Genomic DNA, 24,124 nt, shown 5'->3' with positions numbered 1-24,124 from the left:
TAAGCTTAATGTCAATAAACTTTATAAAACCTAGCCATTTTAGATTGCAGTGCCCCTTTTTTTATTTGCCCCAAGGCCCTTGGTTACCTGGCTACGCCACTGAGTCGCAAACCGTCATTTGTATTCCTGGGGGACCCCTCAAATTACTCAGAAGCTATAAAACGAAGTACTCGTGAGAAAACTTGGGAGCGATGCTCCGAGACATTAACAGATGTTTACAAGCCACACGAAAACTCATGGCCGTTACAACTTTAGGAAAATTACTTGACTATTAGTTTACTAATTTAAAAGTAAAAGTTTGCTCTTTTTGCTGGGATGATGATTTTATTAAGACGCTAATACTGTAATATGATTATGATTACGAGTAAATACTTACATAGTATGATGTAAAGTACGATCAGGGGTGCTAGCAATTATTAGACCATCATGAAGAAAGTACTGAAGAAATAGTAATTTGCTTAGTTAGAGATTCAATAATAAATATCTTGCTACTTTAATAGCTACATTGGCTGTATAATTTATTAAAATTATTTTTAAAAAATTCAAAGACAAAGAAAAACTACTCTATCGTAGTATTTAAACTAGTGAAACCCTCTCAAAACAGTTTAAGCCGCATTTCTCTTCCCAAACGGCAGCATTTATTGCCTCGTTCGTTCACCGATATAGTTCGTTGCGAAATACGCGAGCGCGAACTAATGTCAATAGCACGAGGGCTGCGCGCGCGCAGACTACCGATGAGTGCATGCGTGTGTTATAAACAATACTTAAATATTTTTGTGTTTTGTTTGATGTGAGTAACTTATACAGTCTGTTCTTTTGATGTTCTCTACCTTGGTGAATATGATTTTAATTTGAAGCTAAACTGAGCATCGTAAAATACCTACCAACCGAATTGAGAAGCTCCACCTTTTATTGAAGTCGGTTAAAAAACTGAAGATATCTAAATTTTCAAAAATGTAGAGTACCTACTAATTTGAACAGAATTTGTTTTTTTTTATTCCCACATGACAATAACAGTTAAAATTTATTCATATGCGCTTTCATAGATGAATCAAATCATCTATGCACACAATTTAACCAAAATCAAACCTTTTTTTTTTTCAAGACGTTATTTTAAAAATTTAGATTTAGAAGACTCTTAATCCCACATTAATTTAAAAACCTAAACCTTTTCTCAGTTTTACACGATTTATTAAAAACAGATCGTCAAAAAGTGTTTAACTTTATGAAAAACATTATAACCAATAATGTTTTCAATTAATCGCGTTTAGTGACCACTGAGCCGTGACGGGCGGTGTCACGGTTACAACTAGTATACTTGATGACCGCATAGCATGCGCAAGCGCGGCTCACGCGTGCCGCATGCTAAACGCGGGTGACTCCGGAGTGGCTGGAAGCCTATTGACTGCCTCACACGAAGCCAGGAAAATGGGATTGTATATCTTTGTTAGTCATCAAGTATGTAAAAATGTCAATCTTTTAAACTGCGATCTCCAACCCGCCTGACAAGCGTGGGGATTATGGCAAAACCCTCCACTATAGTGGAGGAGGCTCATAGTCCAGCAGTGGACTGTAAAGTAAAGGGCTGTTGATGATGATGATGTAAAAATGTGTTAGCTTTTGCAGGAATATGCTAGTTTTATTATTGTTTTAAGTAACTATAGAGTCCAGTATAGTTTTTATAAGATAACTAAGGGCTTCACGGGTTTGTTATATTTAGATTTTTAATTTATCCAGTGATAGGACAATCAATATAAAACAAAAGCTAATTAAACAAAATTAATCATGTTATAAATTATCCATTATCATGACCACCTGTAATTATTTTGTCGTAAAACTGGCAATTATTTTTTAATTTTTCGTTAACTGCTTTACAGTTAAAATAACACAAAACAAACGTATCGACAACTAATTGAGCTAATTAGTAATTACACTAATCACCAGTTTTCTCTGAGATGACACGGCCTATGCACCTATGAACGTAACACGCAATTTTACAGGCAACTGCACAGAATATCTACTTTTCACAGACACTGATCTTTATTACCAGTCAATAAGATTCATCGTTCATCATCATAACAGACATACCTGTGCATCTGACTGTATTAACCAGCCAAGCGTGAGTCGGAACTGGAGTGACGTACCGGATCACTTTCAATGTTATCCAATACAGCGGCGATTGTTTATATCCCATATAAACAATCGAATAAACATAAACATCCAGAACTAAGCATTTGGGAATGACATTCCCGTTATAAATTGTTTGCTTGAATATACAGCGTGTTCAAGTTAGCTCTACCAAATTAATTTAACAGTGATAAATTACTGGCCTAAACTTTCTGGTAAATTGGGGTTATCCTACTGCAGTGAAAACTAAATGATCTGATGATGATGATGATGACGATAAAATTACTGACAAGAAGGCTTAAGATAATCGTTGTTACGATACAGGAAAATGTAAAATTATTACGAGTATTAGATAAAGCTTATCTTCATATTTCATCCAAGGAAATTCTGTGAAAATTACGTTTCCATTCATAAGTAGGTACTCAATTAGAATACTTTACCAACTGATAATTATTGACGTAGATTAATTAACTTTATCTTATTATCATAGTACTATGACAATATTTTAATAGTACCACTTATACAGGTGAATAACGTATGTACATTACATTCCTAGAATTACTATGTACTTAAAAGATTAAAATATCACGAGACATAAAATCAAAACCAGTTAGGTAGACTCTTTATAATTTAAATGCTAGTTATGCTTATTAGATTGTATTTATACATAAACTAGTTTTGAAAACCGAAAGTCAACAAACTATGCAAAAACGATAATAATATTTAACTTTCACTATAGGATATTATCTAGGAGACAGTAGTTTCAAAAGATTCTCGGATAAGACTCATACATCGCAATGATATAATCAAGATAACAACCTATTACAATACTTCACTAGTTCATTCTAGGAATATTACTGTTTTCAGTCCATCTAAAGGAAATGTGTCACTCCACTCACACATTCCCTACTTTTCCGCGATAGCGAAATTGTATATTGTAAAAACACCGCCTGATTTTGCATCACTTCATAACTCAACAGATAAAAACCTATACTATAGATTGTACTATACTACTATAGATTGTACTATAGATTGATTGAGTGTATAACTATAGATTGTAAATTAATAAGAGCCACTTTGGACTCCTGGATATCATTTTAGATGTTAAGTCATCTGAACAAGACAAGATCTGTTCCCAATATTTAACTACTTAATATCCTTGCTTAAAAAAATAGAAAATTAAAAGCTATGGGTCGCAAAGAATTTTAATTCAGCGATCCGTCACACGTAGTGAAAATAAACACACAGCTTTACGTTTGTTTTTGTTTTAGATTATTAGTGAAAGCACTAAAAGTTATTAACTCATTGAAGCGTCAATAATACAAAAAAAAATGTCGTAATTTATTTTGATTAAGATTCAGTATAAATTACGTTCCTGCCGACATCTTTATGTCATGTGCTGTAATCCAGCGCATTATTTATAGCAAGTAAAACTGGAACAAAGTTTGAGTTATCTCCATATTATGTGTAGCGTTACGGTAGAAAAGCCACCTTTAATATACAGGTGAAAAAATGAACCATCAAAGTTTTAAAACTAACTCATCCTGTATCATCTTTCCGATGTCTACGTTATTAAACACATAATTAAGGTGCCCATGCTCATGACGAACTTGTTTCCCTATAGTATCGTGATTGAAGCGTGTGTATGAGGCATGCTATGCAAATATGCAATTAATAAGCACTGAACACTAATGTAGGGCCAACACACCTCTACACCCGAACATCATAATAATATGCGTATTTTGTGATCTGTATTGTCACTATATATTTACATTGAAGAGGATGGATAAAGTGGACTAATCTTAACTTTAAAACGGTCTCACGGAGAGATCTAAAAGAACGAGAAAGGCGACAATTAGTAACGAATCAAAAAACTAGTAAAAAAAAACGTTTCATTGCCGAAATGCATCATTAAACATTTATCAATTATCAACATTAACGTGTCAGCTTCAAGCAAGAGTACATGTACTTATACTTACTTGATAGTTAGACACATAAGCACTACTTAGGCTTAATTTTTGTAATAATACGCTCAAAACTAAATTCAAGCTCAAGCATATGAATCAAGTCTATGAATGGTAGAGTTTTACATTTCTTCAGGTAACTTCGTACTAGCGTTGTTTCATAATAGTACGGGCTTCAGTCGTCATAATCACTAATCCGCATGGATATTTATGAATCTTACGCACCTGACAGTACAGAATCAGTATTCAGTTTTTTACAAAAAGATTAATAGGTAAGGAAAAGCGTATTCCCTGTAACCAATTGAAACACAAGTAGTTTTTTTCAACGGTAAGAATATAAAACTACAAATTTTACGACTCGTGTGTACGTTGTAAAGCGTTGTTTTATAAACAATTTATCGTTAGTTATTAAAACAAATGTTGTTAATTAACGCAATAAATAAATTAGTACATCGCATAATTACAATTATTATGTAGCCGAACACTAACGTTTATTTTATTTCTTACTAGCTGACCCGGCGAACTTTGTTCCGCCTTAATGGCAATAAATAAGCAGACTTTTTTTTTGTTTCGAACGGGAAAAAAAAGTATCCTATGTCCTTCTCCTGGCTCTAAACTACCTCCCTGACAATTTTCAGCTAAATCAGTTCAGCCGTTCTTGAGTTATAAGCGAAGTAACTAACACGACTTTCTTTTATATATATAGATTATTGTTTATGTGCGAGGAGCAACTCTTTAATTTCTAATGACGATTGATTATTATTTATTTTATTTTATAATAATTAACAGAAAACATTCCTTTAGGCCTAATTCACACGAGAGCTTTTTTAACGTCCGTTAAAAAAGCATTCAAATAGAACATAATATGCATACCCAAGCCTATTCCCAACGCTCTGCGTTGAAAATGCAACACTGCTCGATAAAAAAGCGTCGCGTTTTAAAAGCGCCGACGTGTGAACACGTACTTGGGTATGCATATGTTCTATTTGAACGCTTTTTTAACTGACGTTAAAAAAGCTCTCGTGTGAATTAGGCCTTACGACAACACTAGATCTATCAATAAATTTTATAACACATTAAAATTTAAGTCTAGAATTTTAATTTTAAGTATTTTAAATTGACTTGCTTGTAAAAAATTTCTTAAAATTACCTGAATGACCAGTTAATTTGACGTGAAAATCACATAACACATTTTGTCAATTATTGAAAATATTAGCCAAAACTTTGTTGAGCTACGAAATAATTTTCACAAAATTAATTATAAAATTAGAAAGTCACTGAAATTCACAATTGCTACAAGTTCACATTAAGACAATTATTTTTTTACTTTTAATTTTTGCTATCACCGTTTTTTCATCAGAAATGTCACTTGTTTTTTTAAACCTTTATTTTCAAACACTGTCAACCGGCAAAAGTCGCGTGCATACAAAAAAAATGTGTACTCACGTGTCTGGCGCGGGTAGCTGCGTGCGATTGGTGCGCCGGCGCCGTTGCACCGCGTTATATGCGCGCGCGCCGGTACGCACAGGGTGCTTCGTTTTCCCTGTTTGTGATTTATCTTTGATTTTTTACGCCCATGCTGTGTGGAATACAAATTGGTAGGGTTACTGAATACTTTTTCCTTTACAATATTGGATCATATTCAAGCTATTTTTTCTTTGATTGAATGGAATACTATTTTTTAAATACTGAAAATTCTATTTTTAATTGCACTTTTTGATGACAACTAACAACAGCCTAAATCACCCTACTACCAACACTTAGGAATAAAGTACCTACCTTCTGTTACGTTGAACAGAATACTTGATTTAAATTGTAAAATTTTACTGCAATACATCAAGTCCTGCAATGATTACAATGATTTACCTACTTATTACAATAATAACGTTTGTTGCATATCTATTGTTATAAATAATTATCAATGTGGTAATCTGTGTTACGCACGATAGTTGAAGTTCTTTGCTGTAAAATAAGTCTACTAAGTATAGCGCATAAGCAAGCCCCAGCTGATGCTCCCGAGACCCACAGACAGCGGCACACTGTGGCATCTTGTCTAATTATATTGACGGCTTTGCGACGGCAAAAATATAGCCTGATTGCTGTCTATGCCTATTTCCTTGATCTGTTCAAACGATATTTTTCTGAGTTTTAGTATGGAAATATAGGTAATTTAATTAATAGATTGCCTTTATCATATTAAGCTATCACAAAAAATCATCAGCCTGTACATGATCGATGATGGTGCACAATCAGACAAACGAAAAGTGCAATGTATCAAACAATGGGAGCGGGTCGACCAACGGTCCGGAAACCAGTATGCAGGGATCCGGCCCAAATTACCGCCAGATATCACTTGGGCACTCATTATCCAATCGCAAATGTAATGTGTATCGATTAATTACGATAAAAAGTCAAGACTTTTTTCGGAGTTAAAATAAAAATCAACGTTCTGCCCAAGCAACACAATAAAATATGGTGTTTCCCTAATTCATACAAAAAAGTAATAAGCCATGGAAATGTAATGTCGGCACTAAACTGCAACTAACCTATAATAAATTATGAAAAAAATTCTGGCTTTAAGAGTCGCCTCTCGATATAAATATTTTTCAAGTTATTTTAAAAATATTTAAAAACCTTTAATAAATTATTAAAAAGCCCAGATGTTGTGAGCAAATAGAATCGCCTCTATTTGACAGTTTATTAACTCCACCGCCCTGTGGGTAGAAGGATAATGATGATCATAACTCATCATATACCTAACTGCTGTAAAAAATGATAAAACAAAAATTAAAAATAATTCAAACTGCTTCCTATAAAAGTTCAGTCTATTTTATAAGCTTCATTTTCACACTTGATGTCGATGAACACTTTTCTAAACTTTACAATAGTAAAAAAAATGAAGAGATTAAATGCCTACCTCATTCTTACTACCGTGTTTCATTTGTTTTTATGTAATGTTAAAAACTTTACGAAAACAAGTAATGTATCCAAAACATGGCTTTAATTTATCAGTGCGTTAAAATTATCCCGTTGCGATAGCGAATGTCTTGCGATCCATTTTAATCTCCTTACGGCCTGACCCGATGTCAGAATTCGGGTAATTGAAAATCCTTAAGAGGCTTGTTAAATTTTATACGAACATCGCTTTTAGTGCCAGCAATCCTGTTTTAAGGACCAGGTTTAAAGACCGCAGATAAAAATATTAAATATCGGTAAAAGATATTTTTAGGATCGACCGTTACTGGATACTTTGTAGGAAGTACCGAAATGGTAGTTCGAAAAGTAGCTGTAATTTATAACACATAAAGTAAAGTCCTAAATAAGTATCCACCAGATGGATGTTTGTTACTTCTCGTAAAAACTTTTTAAATGATTTTGATGAAATCAATTCTTCGAACTTCAGGAAAACGAAAAATACTAGATTTCAATCCATCAATCTTGAGTCTTATGATAACTGGTTTCTTGCGCTGCTGGTTCTCAGCACTGGTAAGTAGCATTGGCAGGGTTCAAATAATACTTACTGGGACCTGTAAAAGCGCCTTTATAAAAAAAGCCTATTTGCAGAAAATATATATGACTATTTTACATAATCGTAACCCTCTTTGAAAAGTTGCTAGTTCTCCTATTAGCAACATGAGTCAAGTAAGTTGTTGATAAACAAATATATACTAGGGCCAGTCTGACTTTCGATGTTCACCTACTCTTGGAGATATCAGAGAAATCGCGAATAGCAAAAAACGAGTCCCATGACCAGCTAAGCGATGTATTATAATCATCTCATACATCATGTTTTTGTCATCAATTTGATAAAGATACTTAATACAAATATTATTTTAATTATCTTGCCAGTAAAATAACCTCCTCCTTTTTTTATCACCGGGGTGGTTGGGACTAACCCAAAACTGTCAGATCTATCGTTGTAATATTAGCTCATTATTGTTCACATTCTGTTTTCTCTACTGCACCTCTTTCCAATTTATTATTATTATAACTTACCATTTCATATGGGCTGGTATTATACAAGGTGTTTTTTAGCAAAATTGTGACTTGCTACAAACACAAAAGTCCGCCTTGGCGCAGACCACCAACTTTTAATTGGTTTATAGTTGGGTCGGGCTGTTAATCAGTATGAAGATGTATGAAAGTACATTACACCGATTTGGTATCGGCCGATTCTTCATACAAATTAAAATCGGGTCCAACTATCGGCCAACTAGAAGTCGGTGGTCTGCGCTAGGCTAAACAAGTCTTTCTTTAATATATTTTCTAATACTAGAGTTATAGCTTAGGCAATAGGCATGCAAACAAGACTTTTGTTTGCAAAATACTCAGGATATTATTGTCAACTGTGTTCAATTCTAATTTTTAGAAACTTGTTTTAATGTGGATTCACAATGCAAATTTGTGTGCAAACTAGTCATAACAACTGGTTGGGTCTATGTTTTCGAATGCTTTGTATAAGTATGTATAATAAATACTGCGGAGTACATTACTCATCACTATCACGATGAATAAAATTGCCAAGAATGCACACTTAACACAAAATGGGATCTTCAATCTTCATATTCTGAGCAATGGAGAATGAAAGAAAATCTGCACAAAAACCTAGTTACAAACATTACTACCTATACTACCAGCACTCTATCTTACTTAAATTTCAAATAATTAAAGTGGGATCAGTTGTAATGATTTAGTAATTTGAGTAAATTCATCCCACGGTATGAGTTTGAAGTAGGATGAGTTGACTAAAGAGCCTCAATATATACCTACCTTGTTTATTCTTACGAGACTTTAGAAATTAAACAACTACTTTTTTCTTTTCATTTTCTAATTACATATACACATAACATCATCCTGTCTTCCAGCCCGTGGTCGCCACTCGAGAACTTTCCTGCCCCAACGGCCATCGTCTCTACGAGCTATGTGTGGGCAGGCCTCCTACTAGGTGGACCAACGATCTGGTAAAGGTCGCGGGAAGAGCCTGGATGCGGGCAGCGCAGGACCGTTCATTGTGGAAAACCTTGGGGGAGGCCTTTGTCCAGCAGTGGACATCATTTGGCTGAAACGATACGATACGATACGAACATCATCCTGTAGCATAGCACCCTAGGCTCTAGGCACACACCTCCATCTATATCAATCAAGCTATCTGGACAATGATAGGAATTTGGATTACCTGATATCCACGCTTGCCAAATGCGGGCTAAGCACAAACTCGGGCATTGTTTTGGAAAATCCCAGAGCATTTGGCAACCATAAACAATCTAGGCAGCAGAAAAACAATGAGAATAATCTTTAGAAACTTTGAACCCCTGTTTACCATACTACTTTTTCTCTTTAGCATGATTTCCTATTTTGTCCTATAACATGCATAAGGTATCGTTTATGTAAAGGTAGGTTCTGCAGCATAATCTGTGATTTGATTATAGGGTTTCCATAGGAGTATTTTCACAAAATAAAAAAGTATTTTAAAACACTCTTCTTCTTCTTCTTAGTCGGGCACTCTTGTCAGAGTGGTCGTGGTTGCGCTGACGAGGTACATGGTGGGGTGATGTTATCTCCGAGGGTAGCTCTCCTGGCGATATACTTCCATTTCTGACGGTTAGAGGCGTCGCGAGTACATTGGACCATGGTGGACTCAGTGCCATTTTAAAACACGATGTCTTCCATAAAATAATGTGTATAGGTATCTGCATGATTCTTACAATATGAAAAAGTCACACTACATAGTTGAGAAGTCACATTCCAAAACATAGATGGTACAATACAAACCAATTACTGAATTCTCATTTAAACCATTGCTACAACTAAGTACATTTTGTCTGTTGTAGTTTATTAGCTGTGTCAGAACCGAGGGCGCTTCACCTATCACGCCGGCGCACTCCGGCGAAAAGCGGCCGAATTTCAAACGTTTACCTTAACCCTTGACATTCAAACATACTTTGTAGAGCATCCATGGTGCAAAGTATATTGTTAACATGCTTTGCGAGGATCTGTCTTGGAAGTAACACGAATTAGTGGTTTATGTTGCCTTATTTTGCCATTAAGATACGCATGATTGGATACGAAGGCGTAGTGTGCATTTTTTCAATCTAAGAAGAACGACGCTTCATCCAACTGTTGATTTTAATAAAATAACGCTCTTTCTCGATTGGATCCTTCCAAAAAATAGCTATCAAACTACTTACTTAGTTGGTTTAATTAATAACCTAATCTACTACCTACTAGGCTTAAGTTGGTAGTAACTTAATTGCCACAGTTTTACTGATAGTGTCGATAGGTAACCCTTTAGTTATTAGAAGATGACATCATAACGACAAACAACGAACGAACGAACGACAAACATATTATGAAAATTACCAAAACGTTTTATCAAATTAAAATCAATTCTTAAAACATAGTTAAAAACGAATTAAGAGAATTGGGATAAATTTTAACATCGACCTGAATAACTTTATTTTGATATTTTTGTGGGTCAATTATTTGACGAATTTGTTTTTTAAGGTTATATTAATCATAAAATGAATCATTTAATTAGAATTTTACGAATAATACAAACTGTCAAATATTTAATACAACACGTCATTTTGATAATAATTAATCGTCTCATACAAGCAAACAAGTTTATTCTGTCCGTGGTCTAAAGGAGAGTTATGCCCGTTTTCACCATCAATCCCTAATTTTAAGTGACCCCTATGAAAACAAAATTAATGATGTGTTACCATAGGGGTAACTTAAAAATTAGGGATTGATGGTGAAAACGGGCATTAGACTTATTTCTTACTTTCGTTACTTCTTCCTGCCTAAAAGGTACTGGGTTTGATTTCCTAAGAGGGTCTGGGGTCGCATTTCTCTGGTTGAAACTTGAAACAGTTATGGGGACGCCCTTGGGGTAGACTTGTTAAAAACTTGCCTAAGATGTTTTGGGGTTGATTTCTTCTCTTTCAAAGATTCAACTCCTTAACCACTTTTAAAAAACCACCTCACCACAGCAGACGTATCATCACCTTATTAAAATCGTGTCAAATAAAATTGATACCCATCAAATTATTCACATTCCACACCATTGTTCAAACCGAATCCTAATGTTGCAATGCAAGTCTTTGATCTCAAATTCTATTGATCCAGATCTATTGACATTTGAGACCGGTTGGCGCGAGCTAACGGAAGGAAGAAGTCATCTTACTATAAACTCCGTATTTCAAGGTATTAAGACTCAAAATGGCGCAGAAAGAACAAAGTTTCCGCTTGAAGCGCACGCGCACAAATCTCATCGATCACAATAGACACAAAGACTTGTTGAGGTGACTCACTTTATTTAGATGGAACTGTGAAATGATTTGAGATTGGAAGCGTAACCCAGTTATGGTAATTATGAACTAAATACTGCTGTTGACAACTGTCTGGTAAACAAGAGAGGCATCTGAAATGAGTTCTCGACACTTTACCTACTTTCAAAATGTAATTGACCTGTGATAGATTGGCCTAATGACAAAATGGTTTAAGTACTCAAAGTTATTTAGTCAGAACATCGGGCTCAATAAAGCAATAATTACAATTATGATCTCATTTTGTGAAATAGAAATCAAATTCGTTTTATTTTTTATCAACATTCCGCAGTAACTGAATCACAATCGTTTAACATAATTTTTGGGGCCCAAAATACTTACTTCTTGACTCGTAGTAGATACGGTACCTACGCTACGTAGGCAGACAATTTCAATCATCGAGCGACAATAGAGCTAAGACCGTTTTCACCATCAATCCCTAATTTTTAAGTGACCCCTATGATATCACATAACAGGAATTTTGTTTTCGTATGAGTCACTTAAAAATTAGGGATTGATGGTGAAAACGGGCATTAGTCTTTGCAATGAATGGCAAAGTAATTTTCGTGAGTTTACTCTGTTGGACACATGAAGATGATCCCCTAAATGGAAGTTAAAGTCAAAGTCAAAATTTCTTTATTTGTATAGACTATTTTTACTTATTTATAAGTTAAATTTAAAATTAGTATTTTACACACTATAGTCCCAAAAGTGGGATACAACAATATGTATGTAAATTAAAGTGGATTACCCACGTTGTACTTTAAAAACACCATCTAAACTATTAATCCTAATCCTTTAAACCACTCACCCGTGCACTCTACTTACTTTTGTTTTAAAAACAAACATGAGGTTTAATTAATTAGCTCAAACAAGCGGGTCGATTTAACCGCAGCTCGTTCAGATTAGCGGAGTGATAGCTGCGGTTACTCTGTATTGGATAAATAATAAATAAATCCAGCATACTCGTATTACTCGTATACGAAGAGTACGTATTCTTTTTAATGCACGAGCTGTAACTTTTTATGTGAAGAAACACCTACGTGAATTTTAATGATAATATGTGGAGAATATAAGGTTCGAGCCAATCAAACCTCCTTCGAGCTTCGTAATTACAAAATGTTATAAACAAAGTTATACCTACATACCGTAACAACCCTTAGGCGCAGATTGACCAAAAGGTTCCAAGTTATAGTGCGTTATTTTTATTCTTTAAGACTCTACCCATTACTTAGGCATGACTAAACTAGATAAACTAGAAACGTTCGTTTCAGCCAAATAAAGTCCACTGCTGGACAAAGGCCTCCATTTCCACAATGAACTCTAAGGATTTCCACAATGAAAAGTCTTGCTCCTAGTAGGAGGCCTGCCCACGCTACGTTCCCCTCATTCATAATTTAAAAGCTTTTCTTACATCATTGCAGCAACTTCCACTCATCCCTGGACTCTGTCAGCATCTACGTCCTAAGATTTACGTGCATTTTTTTTATTTGCTGTATCGTTCTTCGTCGTAATTTAAATAATAAACATTTCAAATCTAAGTTTTGCGTACCCTGATAGTAATTATTTTTGAGATGCTGATACGGGCACTTGACTCAAGTCCCTTAAAATTCTGTGTATCAGTCTATTCTCCAATTTCATCAAAATCTATAAGCAATAATTATAGTTGTTATTCAAACCGCGTGCACACTTCCGTTAGTGTTGAGCCAAGATCACCGCAGCGAACTTGAGCCTCCTCCGGGAGACAAACTGCGGGCATGCGGTGAATATAATTACCGAATTAAAACTGTATCTAGCCTTGGTACATCGGAAATGGATTTACAGGCTGAAATTGTCTGAGATCTTAGATAAAGATTATTGAAATGATTTAGGAAACTTAGTAGGGAGACAAACAATGATATAAAAAAATGCATCTCCAGTTTATAGAGTCAACTAAACATGTTTAGGAGGTATTATTTCACAAAGGTACAGTCAGACGCATAATTTAGTGAAAATACTCGTAGTGTTCGAACGAAACCTGCTCAATTTTTTACTCATATTAGGTAATTCATCATAAGTTCATAAGACATAATGTAGTTTGGGTAGGTCAAGAGGAAAGGTAGAGGCTAGGTAAAAAGGAATGTTTATTTTCCTTAGTTGACCACAAATCTCTTCAATTCAATAGACTGAATCATAGCTAGGCAGCTACATGATGTGCTTTTTTTTATTGAAGTAACACAACTTTACATTTACAACAGTACGTTTCTCTAGAAACTTCCTGCCCCGTACAACCAAACTGTGGAATGGACTGTCGTCTGCGGTGTTTCCGGACGGATACGACCTGCAAGCTTTCAAGAGGAGAGCGTAGGTATCTTCACCTTAAAGGCCGGCAACGCACCTGTAACGCCCCTGGGTCTGCGGGTGTCTATGGGCGACGGTAATCACTTCCATCAGGTGATCCGTCTGCTAGTTTGCCTCCTGTCACATAAAAAAAAAATACGTCTCTTACCCTTTCCTGTAGAAATATCAAATAAGAAAAACTCATTTTTTTCATGATAGATTTTTGATAGATTTTTTATTCCTATTTCAATGTAAATTCCAAGATGTTGATCTGAATACTATAATACCTCAGCTCTTATTATTGGAAGACTAAGACTTTGTATATTATTTAGTTTTCTTTAACTTTATGTACCTACTTACCTCTAAACAATACTCGAAAGTAACTGTGAACCGGCGCCGTTACAACAACACATTGCATGACCACCATTTTATTGACAGTCGCTGAATAATATCGTGTGTGTCACTCGTGCTATGAGTCGTACTTATCGACTTATAAGCTCAATTGTTTCTTATTCATGTGGATAGCTCTGTCATGACAGGGCCCTGACAATGGCGGTAGGTGCGATAAAATTAAGTACCTACAGTTAACTTACCAGCTTGCTTTTTTTTGTTGATTCTCCTTTTAGCACTTAACTGTAGATTTATATGGTGAAAGACACTGAGGGTTTGTGCCATGGCCAGAACAGTTTCTAAACAAAATCAAATATACGTTATAATACATAAACTGGGTTAGGAAGGTAGAGTAGGCAGTGCTACAATCTTTTTATTTTTTTCACACTGTGTAGGTTCCACAAGATGGACCGACGACATCGTAGAAGGCGCTGGACGCAGGCCGCTACCAACCGGACAACATGAAAAGCATCGGGGGAGGCCTATGTTCAGCAGTAGACGTCCTATGGCTGAGATGATGATGATGACTGTGTAGGTAGAGTGCGAAATTGAGATTCATTTGAACTTTTTGAAGTCATGATAGGTATTGTAAGAAAAGAAACACAAACACTTGATTTAGCATTTATTTCCAGATGTGAACAACATACGTACTAAAATGTACAAGGATAGGATTTAATAATATAAAACAGTACGGACAATATTCCCTGTAGGCACAACTCAGTTTAGTAAGTTCGAAATCTACGAACCAAAACAAATTTCAAATCAAATACGAAACCGTAAAAACATAGATAAAGTGAATTCTTTAATTACTATACGCGATTGGTGCAGATTCGAATGCAAAATTGAATTTTTAGTTAACTTAGTTAATGGTTTAAGAAACAAGTAAATATTAATAAGTACCTAAATGATTAGGTATATGTATATGGACGCCTACTTTTCATTGTACCTACCTAATTCTATTAAACCTGTGTACGAAAATGTTTTTATAAACATACTAGCTTTCCGCCCGCGGCTTCGCCCGCGTGGAATTTTGTCTGTCACAGAAAAACTTTATCGCGCGCGTCCCTGTTTCAAAAACCGGGATAAAAACTATCCTATGTTCTTTCCCGGGACTCAAACTATCTCTATGCCAAATTTCATCAAAATCGGTTGCGAGGTTTAAGCGGGAAAGCGTAACAGACAGACAGACAGACAGAGTTACTTTCGCATTTATAAGTAATATTAGTTGGGATTGATTTGTGTGTGTAAGAGTATATCATGTTTCTTTTCTAATAAAAGTTATACGAAACTCTAATGAACGCCCTCATGAGTATAGCGAAGTCAATATTTTGTGTTTCGTCTTTCTAACAATCGGTTTCTTAATTTCAATTAAGAGTTTTAGAACTGTTTTAATTAATTTTCTTGGCCTTATAACTTTTCAATGCAAATTATGAAAACATTTTACTTTGACAAATGCACAGTTGTGTAGTTCTGATTTGTTGACCTTATTTTACAAAATAATCTAGCTTTTTATTGAATTGTGAATTTAGGACTTACCTACACTGCACATGAGATTGAGATTTTCAGTTTATATTTTTTTAATGAAGAAAAGCAGTGAACAAGCAATTACGTAGTCAGTTATTTTTTATATTCTTATTTAATTAGTGTTTTGAACACCTCTAATTATTTAGTAAAAATCTTTGTGCTACATAATCTACACAAATGAGTTAGTTAGCTTATTAAGGGTCACTGATATAGTGACCCTTATTTTTTATAGTATTGTTACAAAAGTTACAGTTGAGTTCAAAATTAAGGAACACTTTTTAAAGATGATAGAACTTTCAACTGACGCGACTTCATTTTATACTTCCAAGCCTGCCTGAGATGATGCACTGTTCTCCTGCTTTTATAAATGAGCAATACCTACCGCGAGACCTCTTTGCCTTACCACTTTGAGAATTTTGACGATTGAATAAGAGAATGTAAGTTATTTTAGTAAGTTGTGTCAATTCAAATTACAGTATAATGCCTTAAAACCTCAGATCATAGACTATGATCATATACTATTTGTAAGTATAACACTTTATTAATGTAGGTACCTACAAATAAAACAAGAAACCCACTCAAGTGTTTACAACGAATATCGTATTTTTACCGTCGAAAACCTAATTGTTTTTCATGAAAATTTACTTTGTGATTTTTATGTTTTTAACCGACTTCTTCAGTAGTTGGATGTGTAATGTACCTATTGTAATGTAATATACTTACTTACGCACCATGTATTTTAGTGTATTGTGTAACATACAAGTGTGCTAACACAGATTTTAGTAATAGCAATATCACAAAAAAGTTGCTAACATAATCGTTGCGCTATATTTACAAAAAAAAACAGAGTAGATACTTAACAATTTACTAAGTTTTGGGACAATCGTGATGTTGAATCTTTAAAAAAAAACAGTCCTTTTCATTTTAACACAAACTTTCAGCTGTCTTTAAAGGTAAGCACTTAATAACATACGCTATTTAATTCTAAGAAGTTTTGATTTTGATTAAAAAATAATAGATTTTAATATTGTATTTAACAAGATAATAGTATTTTATATTATCAATTAGGCATAATATTTTTTCCTAGTGTAGAGACAGTGTTATACAATTTTAATACGAAAGGTATACATAATAAATTCTATGTATAAGGTAGTCTACAATTGACAACTATCTATGTGCTCTTGATTCTAAAAAGGAGTTATTAAATAAAAGACGTAAATGAAAAAAATCTTTGTAATTAATTAACTATTTACAAATAAAACACAAGAAATTATAAAACGAAAAATACTAAAACGCATTATCATTTGTTTTGTAACTTAATATAAGTAAAAATTAATTAATAAAATCATTCTGTTTTATATTATGTGCTTAGCTACGGTATAATTGTTTTAATTGATTAACATGGCATCGTCTTAAAATATGAGCTAATTAGTACATTTTTCTATAAATATACTTAAATCTAAAGTAACAATTGAAGGCCCTTTACATAGAAGACTTTTAGTACAATTACTTTCATTTTTCTCTACTTTGAACATTTAACTGGCCTAAAACTTAATGTAATGAAACAGATATAAAGAATAAAAAAAATACTCGAGGGAATGTTTTTAAAATTGAGCAAAGATTATAAAAATAAACCGATAAGTCACTATGCAGTATTTAACATTAGATAGATATGGCGTTACAGGATATGTGCAAAGCTAGAGTACCATACCAGTCCAAATAACATTTCAACAATAGCTAAGTTACGTCAAAATTTACTAAAATATCTCTAAACATGAGCTAAGTAAAGAAAATACACTCGGGCACTCTGCACAAAGTCAATTTTCATAATCCTATAATTTACTTTTCAAAGTTCTTAATTCGAGTAACTGGGAAAGACTTTTAGGACTTGTACTCAAAAATATACACACACTTTTATAACAAAAGCGCATATTTTTAAGCTTGAGTATACTTTTTTAAATCCAAAGATGGTCCTAATTCAATTTTGTGCTCATTTAAATATTTCAAAAGGGAAAAAACCATTTTCATTTATTTTTCAGCTCCACAGAGAATTTCATTTTGCTTTTATACAAATTAGTTACTTTCTTGAAAAGAAGTAATAATGATTTACTAATTTCATTATTTGGGGAAAGATTAAGACACTTCAAGGTTGCTATGTTACGACTTTGACCAAGTTTTAAGGGTCAGCGGACCCTTAAATTCAAATACAATCCAATGCGTTCAATAATCAACTCAACAAAGTTACATAAATCAAATAATTCCAACTTGCGGATTCATACTGCAAATCAGAAGTTCAGTCATTCGATTTAACAAATTGTTTGGTTCGACTGTTAGCGGAAGATTCAGAGGAAGTTTGATTTGTTTACATAATTAAATAATAATAACTGTGTTAAAGGTAAAAAATCAGATTAACACTTTCAAGGACAGTAACCCAGACACAATAGAAGTTTAATTGTTGTGACTGCTATAGCAATTCACTGTCACAGAAAGCGTTAATGGAAGAACAAAATAATTGAACTTTCAGATTTGTTCGTGCCAGCTCACGATATCGATTTAGTTTCGAATTCAAAATTACATCACTATATCTGGTGAATGAAAAAGATGTTTCATTTTGAACATTAATCTTAGTTTCAGTTGGGGAATCATTTTCAAAATCAGTCGAGATCGTTACATTTGATTCGTGTTCCGAAATGACACTCAAAACTATACTCAATCTCAATGAGTGATTTAAACCTTTGATTGTTTGAATTTTAATATTATGAGACATACAGACAGAATTTCATGTACCTACATGAGCTTGAGTTTGAATTCAATTTTGAGCGCCGTTTTGAAATACGGGCCTTTGCGCTAAAGCCGTATCCTTTACTTACAAGATTGTACCCTACTGAGATAAACATTTTGAGTAGCCTACAAATACAGTTTTATTCTAGTAATTGAACATACTACTTTCGCTTACAATATATTAAAGCCCATAGAATTTGATTACACATTCAAAGAGTGACCACTAGATCACGTAAAATCGTTAGGGTACTAATAATTGCCAAAGAATAAATTCAGTTATCATCAGTCGATGAATATCTAATATCAAGTTACGTACAAATATTCATTATAGGACCAGGACCACGCAAAGCTCTTAATGATAAAAATAGGTCCTTTTAAGGTGATATAGCTGCATTTGATAAATATAATGTGTACCTTGAGGCGTTTCTTGGGTAATTACTTGTTGCCTCTGATATTTTTCCATTATTACAAATGCATTGTCAAGTATTTTCCATATAAGTGTGGTTATTATTCAAGAGTAATCACGTATATTCTAAGTGAAGAAATTGTCTCTTTGTTGGTAAATTGGTAGTTCGACGTCTGGTGACCGGTCGTCCAAGTCATCATTAGTGTTTTGTGGCAGCTCTTCTAACGCTTTCACTGTTCGAGGAAAACATTTTCATGTTTATATTACAGAAAAACATTGGACTAACATTAGTGACAAAACATTTAATTCAAACAACACTCAAACTATTAAAATTAAGGGTTAAAAAACATCAATCAAGCGCTTCACCAAAATCAAGTATCAAATCTTAGGTAAAACAAAAGAAGGTTGACCTCAAACACTTGATTTTCGTGAAACAAAATACGATGGAGAATGCGGAATAGAAAAAAACAAAAGACTACTCACAACGGAATGCAAAAAACGTTATCATGCTGCAACACAGGATAGCAGGAGTCTTCTAAGGACCGCCCAGGCAGCAACATCGACTTTGGGAGATAGCTTAGTCTATGATAATGTGTGATATGTGCTTAGAGTGTGATAGTTATGTGTGCGTGTGGGTAAGTCAGTTGTTCGCGGTGGACGGCCCTTGCTCAGTGTTGGTTCCTGTAGACGGGACAAACGACATCAAGCGACTGTTACATGCGGATTCGCGGACACACGTGGGTGTTAGTCACGCCAAACTCACATCTGTTGTTAGAGTAATAAAATTCAAGCTGTTTCGAGTTTACACAACTCTTAAAACCAAAAATTTCACAGATATTAACGAGCAAGCAAGTGTAAATCACATCAACAAAAGTGAATACGTGTTTTAAACATCAAATACGTCAGCTTGTTTAGATGAGAGTTAATATAAGTGATAGCAAAATTTACGTAGATAAATGGTCAAAGAAATGGTGAAGTTAAAAATACTCGAGTTAATTCCAAAACAAATCTAATAACAGATGTTACACTCAATGTAGCAAATCAAAGTGCAATCAACATTATGGAACTATGTCTACTTAATAGAATAATCGCAAGATCTGGCAAAATACGTGAAATTACAAGATATTTAGCATCCGCTGATTGATTTAACCGTAACTTAAGCAACATTTACTAATTGATGTTTGGGAAAGTCCATTAATTGTTGCTTCGGCCCAGGGTAATTAATCATTCATCAAATAAACAGCTGAACCAATGATATCAAATTGAATGAGGTCTGGAAATAGCAAAGTTTGTTTAAAGCTTTTCAATTTATGCATTGAATTACTCATACTATAAATAAATTTCAAAGGCCGATTTCCTTTAAGAGCGTCTTATTTGGTTATTTGTATTTGCATCAATAATTATTAATTACTCTAATATTTTGTGCTTTTGAAATTTCAGTCACGTTGTTCCAGTTAGATAAATCAGCGTACAATCGAAATTAAACTCAGATTCGTAGCTTTAAAATTGGAAATTCTTCGTTTGCTTACCTGCGATGATCTTGCTCATTTCCGTGACCTGCTTGGCGAGAATCTGGTTCATTTGGAGCAAGTGCTCCCGCTGCCGCTTCTCTTCGCAGTCCGGGCTCTAGCGTCATAAGCATACTTGTAACGTATGTACAGCCAACATTCAAGCGGCTATCGAAGCTCTGAGCTTGTACACAGAATTTAAGGTAAGATTTTGGTAAGGATGTGAGTGTTATAGTTAACACTATATTTTGAACTTCGTTGTACAGTTTTAGGATCAAAAATTCATTCTATCAAAAGTATAAATTCTAACAATAACAACTAGGTAACAGAAACACTTTATAAACATGAAGAATATTTAATGGAAGATGGTATTTGATATAATGCTTTTGATAAATGAAATGATAATTCTGTCTACAAACTCATAATCAAATGACAATAAGTCCAACCGAAAGTTTGGTTTTTTTGTTCAATGTTAATGGTTTTTCAAGTGAAATATTTATGAATGTCAAGAGATGATTTTGTACTTTCGGTCACACATAATTTACAAATTTTTAAATAAATTAATGATGATAACTGAAGAAAGTAGAGGTAAAGATAGAAATATTAAAGAGAGAATGATCATGCAGATAAAGTCATTCAAGACAACAACGAAAGCGAGCGAGCGGAGAAGTGCATAGACTAATTTATTGATTAGATTTAAGATGAAATAATTAATAGTCGTAATAATAGAATGAAGACTGTGATTTGTCTAAAGGAAATTAACCAATCAAAGATCAAAAAATATAATCTGTGGTTGAAATAGGAAAGAGTTTTTAGTGTAATATCGTGATACGGACTTCAGAGCAAGTACACTTATCAGATAGTATAACAGAAATAATGTTAATGTTATTCAACAATGGAAAAGCAACGTCAAAAAAAATGTTTTATAATTTTCATAGTGTAGTGATGAAATAGTAAGAATTTTTAAAAACTTCCAGTAAAAATGATGGCATGCCTTTTGATCGTTTGAAATATGAATTACGTAATACCTATAATATTACATTAATCTAATAAATCAATTCTTGATTCGCAATGGGCGTTTAATAAAATTAATGTAAAAAATCGTTTGGAGATAATTTTTCCTTCTGTAAGGTTTGAAATGTTACAAGAGATTAAGTTAAGGGTTAAGTTAGTTATTTATTTTTCATGCAAATTAATTTTACCTTGCTCGGATCAGCTGAGGAACTCGTGAGCATCTTCTTGATGGATTCCACTTTTTCTTGACGCTTCTGCTGTTCTTCGGGAGACAGTTCTGGAGGCTGTTAAAGGTAATGTTAGGTATATTATTTACTATTTGCGATTTGAAATACACGCGACTAGGCTATGTCCTATAACTGAGATGATGATGATAATTAAGTTGAACCGTATTAGTACTTGCAGAATAGAATATGATCACTGTCTTTCTTATCGAGGATTTCGTTAAAGGCGGACGTCTTGTCACCAGTGTAAGAAAGTCATGCTCCAGCTTGCAAATGACCTGATGATGAGGAAGTGTGTCAAGTTACCTTCTCCGGGATTACTAATCGATGAATGTGACTACAATCTATATCTATAAAAGCGAAAGGTCACTGACTGACTCACTCACTCATCACGAAATCTCAGAAACTACAAGTGCTAGGAGTCTAAAATTTTGCGTGGGGGTATATTTTAGAACGTAGGTGCTCATTAAGGCGGGGCTTTTCAAAATTCAACCTCTAAGGGGGTAAAACGGGATCCACCCGTAGGTACGAAGTCGCGGGCGGCCGCTAGTGGTTAGTTACCTTCTCGGGGATGTACCGCTCCGGGATGAGTATCTTCTGCGGCGCGGCCAGCAGCTGGTCGATGGTGGAGTCTGCGAGGCGAGTGGCCTGCGCTGGCAACGCCGAGCGGACCACGTCGGGCGCGGGCGCAGTGCGCAGCGCGCGCTCCATGTCCGCGTCGTCGAGGGAACGGCCCATTTTCTATGAGAATTTCAATAATGAGTATGCTTTGCAACAATTCATTTATGAATCGATACTTAAAACTGTGTCTTTTAATATTCTGACCAATCGCAGGCTTGAATCTATTCCTGAGTGTAATTTTATAGTGCTTGAGTAGGTACCGTTTCTTAATACGACGTATTAAGAAACGGACGATTATCATTTGAGGGAACACAAAGCCAATTTAATATTTTATAAGTCATGATTCACAGTAAACTAGACAAATTTAATAATGTAGATATTGAAATTTTTAAGTTTAAAAAGACCGAAAAAAGAAGAAAATAAGAAAATCCAATCATTACACTACTGAAAAAATACTCACGTCTTGATTGTATGCATCTTTCGGCAGCTCGTTCAGAGTCTTCGCGCTCAGATGGTGAGGCGCGGTGTAATGGCGCCTCTTCTCCTTGGGCACCTGCCTCCGATGCAGCGACCCGGTCTTCGGCTCCCCTGACATCTCCGTTATTATCTGCTTCGCCGCCTCACTCTTGAAGATCGGCGACAGCTCCATATGAGACCTCGTCAGGCTGACTATACTACTGGTCTTAGACATCGGGTCGTTAGTCAAAGTCCTCGAGCTATCCGTCGGGCTATTCAGGTACTGGGTGGACAAAGACACTGTCCTATCGTAGAGAGATCTATCGTAACTCTTCTGGTAACTACTGCTTAAAGACGACATGTCTCGGGAATAGTCGTAATTGGAGAGAGAAGGACTTGAGGGGTATTTGGGACTGAGCTCCATATTTCTGTCGTTCAGACGGAGGTAGTTCGGTGGTTCTTGCTGAACCCTTTGCGTGTTGCAGTAATCCTCGAGTTTGTTGTAATCGTTCATCGGAACGGAAGATGTTCTGGCGTAGTTCAAGGATGTGACTAGCTCTTCTTCGATGAACTGGTCGAGGTTGGCGGTGATGTTGTGGTTCGGCCAGTCAGACATCGGTTGAAGAGACCGCTCCCTGTCCCTCTGGCGACGTTCGCTCTCCCTCTTTACTATGCGGACCGTTTTGATCTCTTGCTTCTCTACGTTGGACAGGTTTCCTAAAAAAAGAGGAGAATAGAATCAGCATTTTCTTATAGTTCATACATAATACAGGGAGGGATCCCTATTAAGTGAGTTCTCCGTGACACTCCGTGATCGTGACATCAAGTTAAAAGTACTGGCAATAAGTTGTGCCGGTATCTCATACACAACGGTATTTGGCCTCTTTGGTGTACCTGTGTCCAAGAGAAATGCGGCGAAGTTGGTATTTAAAATGTTTACGACACGGTTACTTACCAAATCCACCATGCTGCATATCCTCGCTATTCAGCGGGGAGGTGACGTCACCGCCACCGGCCCTCGTGTCCACATACAGAGGCGTCTCCATGTTGTGGTCATAGTGGCCTGGTGGTAATAGAGGCCCCGTCATCTCGTAGTCATAGTCCGACTGGCCGTGGTCGATGGTATGGCCAGTGTCGAGGTTCGTCTCTTGCCAAGAGGACTGGGGGCGGCGTTTACCTAAAAAATAAGATCCATATTTTAGTTTGTTGTGTTCATAATATTTGAAATCATAAACGTTGTTTGTGACGTAGGCACAGCCTAATAACTTTATGATCACCACATACTCACCTCTTAATGTAACGTATCGAACTATCGGAAAACAAAATCGATGGACCAGCAGTAAAGATGAGAGACATAATCATAGTCGAATATTACTCGTATCATAAAGGGCCGATTTTAAATTATGTAAGTAAGCTGGATCAATATCTGGGTCCACAATGGATGATCCACTTCGCTCCAATC

General features: G+C 35.1%; 2 protein-coding genes across 7 annotated transcripts in view; both read right to left on the bottom strand.

Annotated features, from left to right (window-relative positions):
* The window catches only part of Cht5 (chitinase), a 35,338-nt gene extending 29,735 nt beyond the window's left edge, over window positions 1-5,603 (bottom strand). For both annotated transcript variants that reach the window (XM_028320832.1, XM_028320833.1), the window contains exon 1: window positions 5,538-5,603. The gene's annotated coding sequence lies outside the window, so the exon portion shown is untranslated. The remainder of the gene's footprint in view (window positions 1-5,537) is intronic.
* Window positions 5,604-17,029: 11,426 nt separating this feature from the next.
* Window positions 17,030-24,124, bottom strand: part of kmr (pleckstrin homology domain-containing family A member kramer) — an 89,996-nt gene continuing 82,901 nt past the window's right edge. For 4 of the 5 annotated variants that reach the window (XM_028320840.1, XM_028320841.1, XM_028320842.1 and 1 more), the window contains exons 18-23: window positions 23,618-23,839; window positions 22,667-23,379; window positions 22,147-22,326; window positions 21,550-21,645; window positions 20,369-20,465; window positions 17,030-19,072 (exon numbers count right to left, since the gene is read on the bottom strand). In XM_028320840.1, coding sequence (XP_028176641.1) covers window positions 18,966-19,072; window positions 20,369-20,465; window positions 21,550-21,645; window positions 22,147-22,326; window positions 22,667-23,379; window positions 23,618-23,839 — 1,415 coding nt within the window. In that variant the 3' untranslated portion in view covers window positions 17,030-18,965. Of the gene's footprint in view, window positions 19,073-19,322; window positions 19,521-20,368; window positions 20,466-21,549; window positions 21,646-22,146; window positions 22,327-22,666; window positions 23,380-23,617; window positions 23,840-24,124 lie in introns of all 5 variants that reach the window. The other variant, XR_003656860.1, reaches the window with a different exon arrangement.

This window comes from Ostrinia furnacalis, unplaced genomic scaffold (assembly GCF_004193835.3).
Source record: "Ostrinia furnacalis isolate ACB-3 unplaced genomic scaffold, ASM419383v2 OfSCF7454, whole genome shotgun sequence".
NCBI classification, from domain to species: Eukaryota; Metazoa; Arthropoda; class Insecta; order Lepidoptera; family Crambidae; genus Ostrinia; species Ostrinia furnacalis.
Note: the sequence above shows the minus strand (reverse complement) of the source record. Positions and strands in the feature narration are given on the sequence as shown.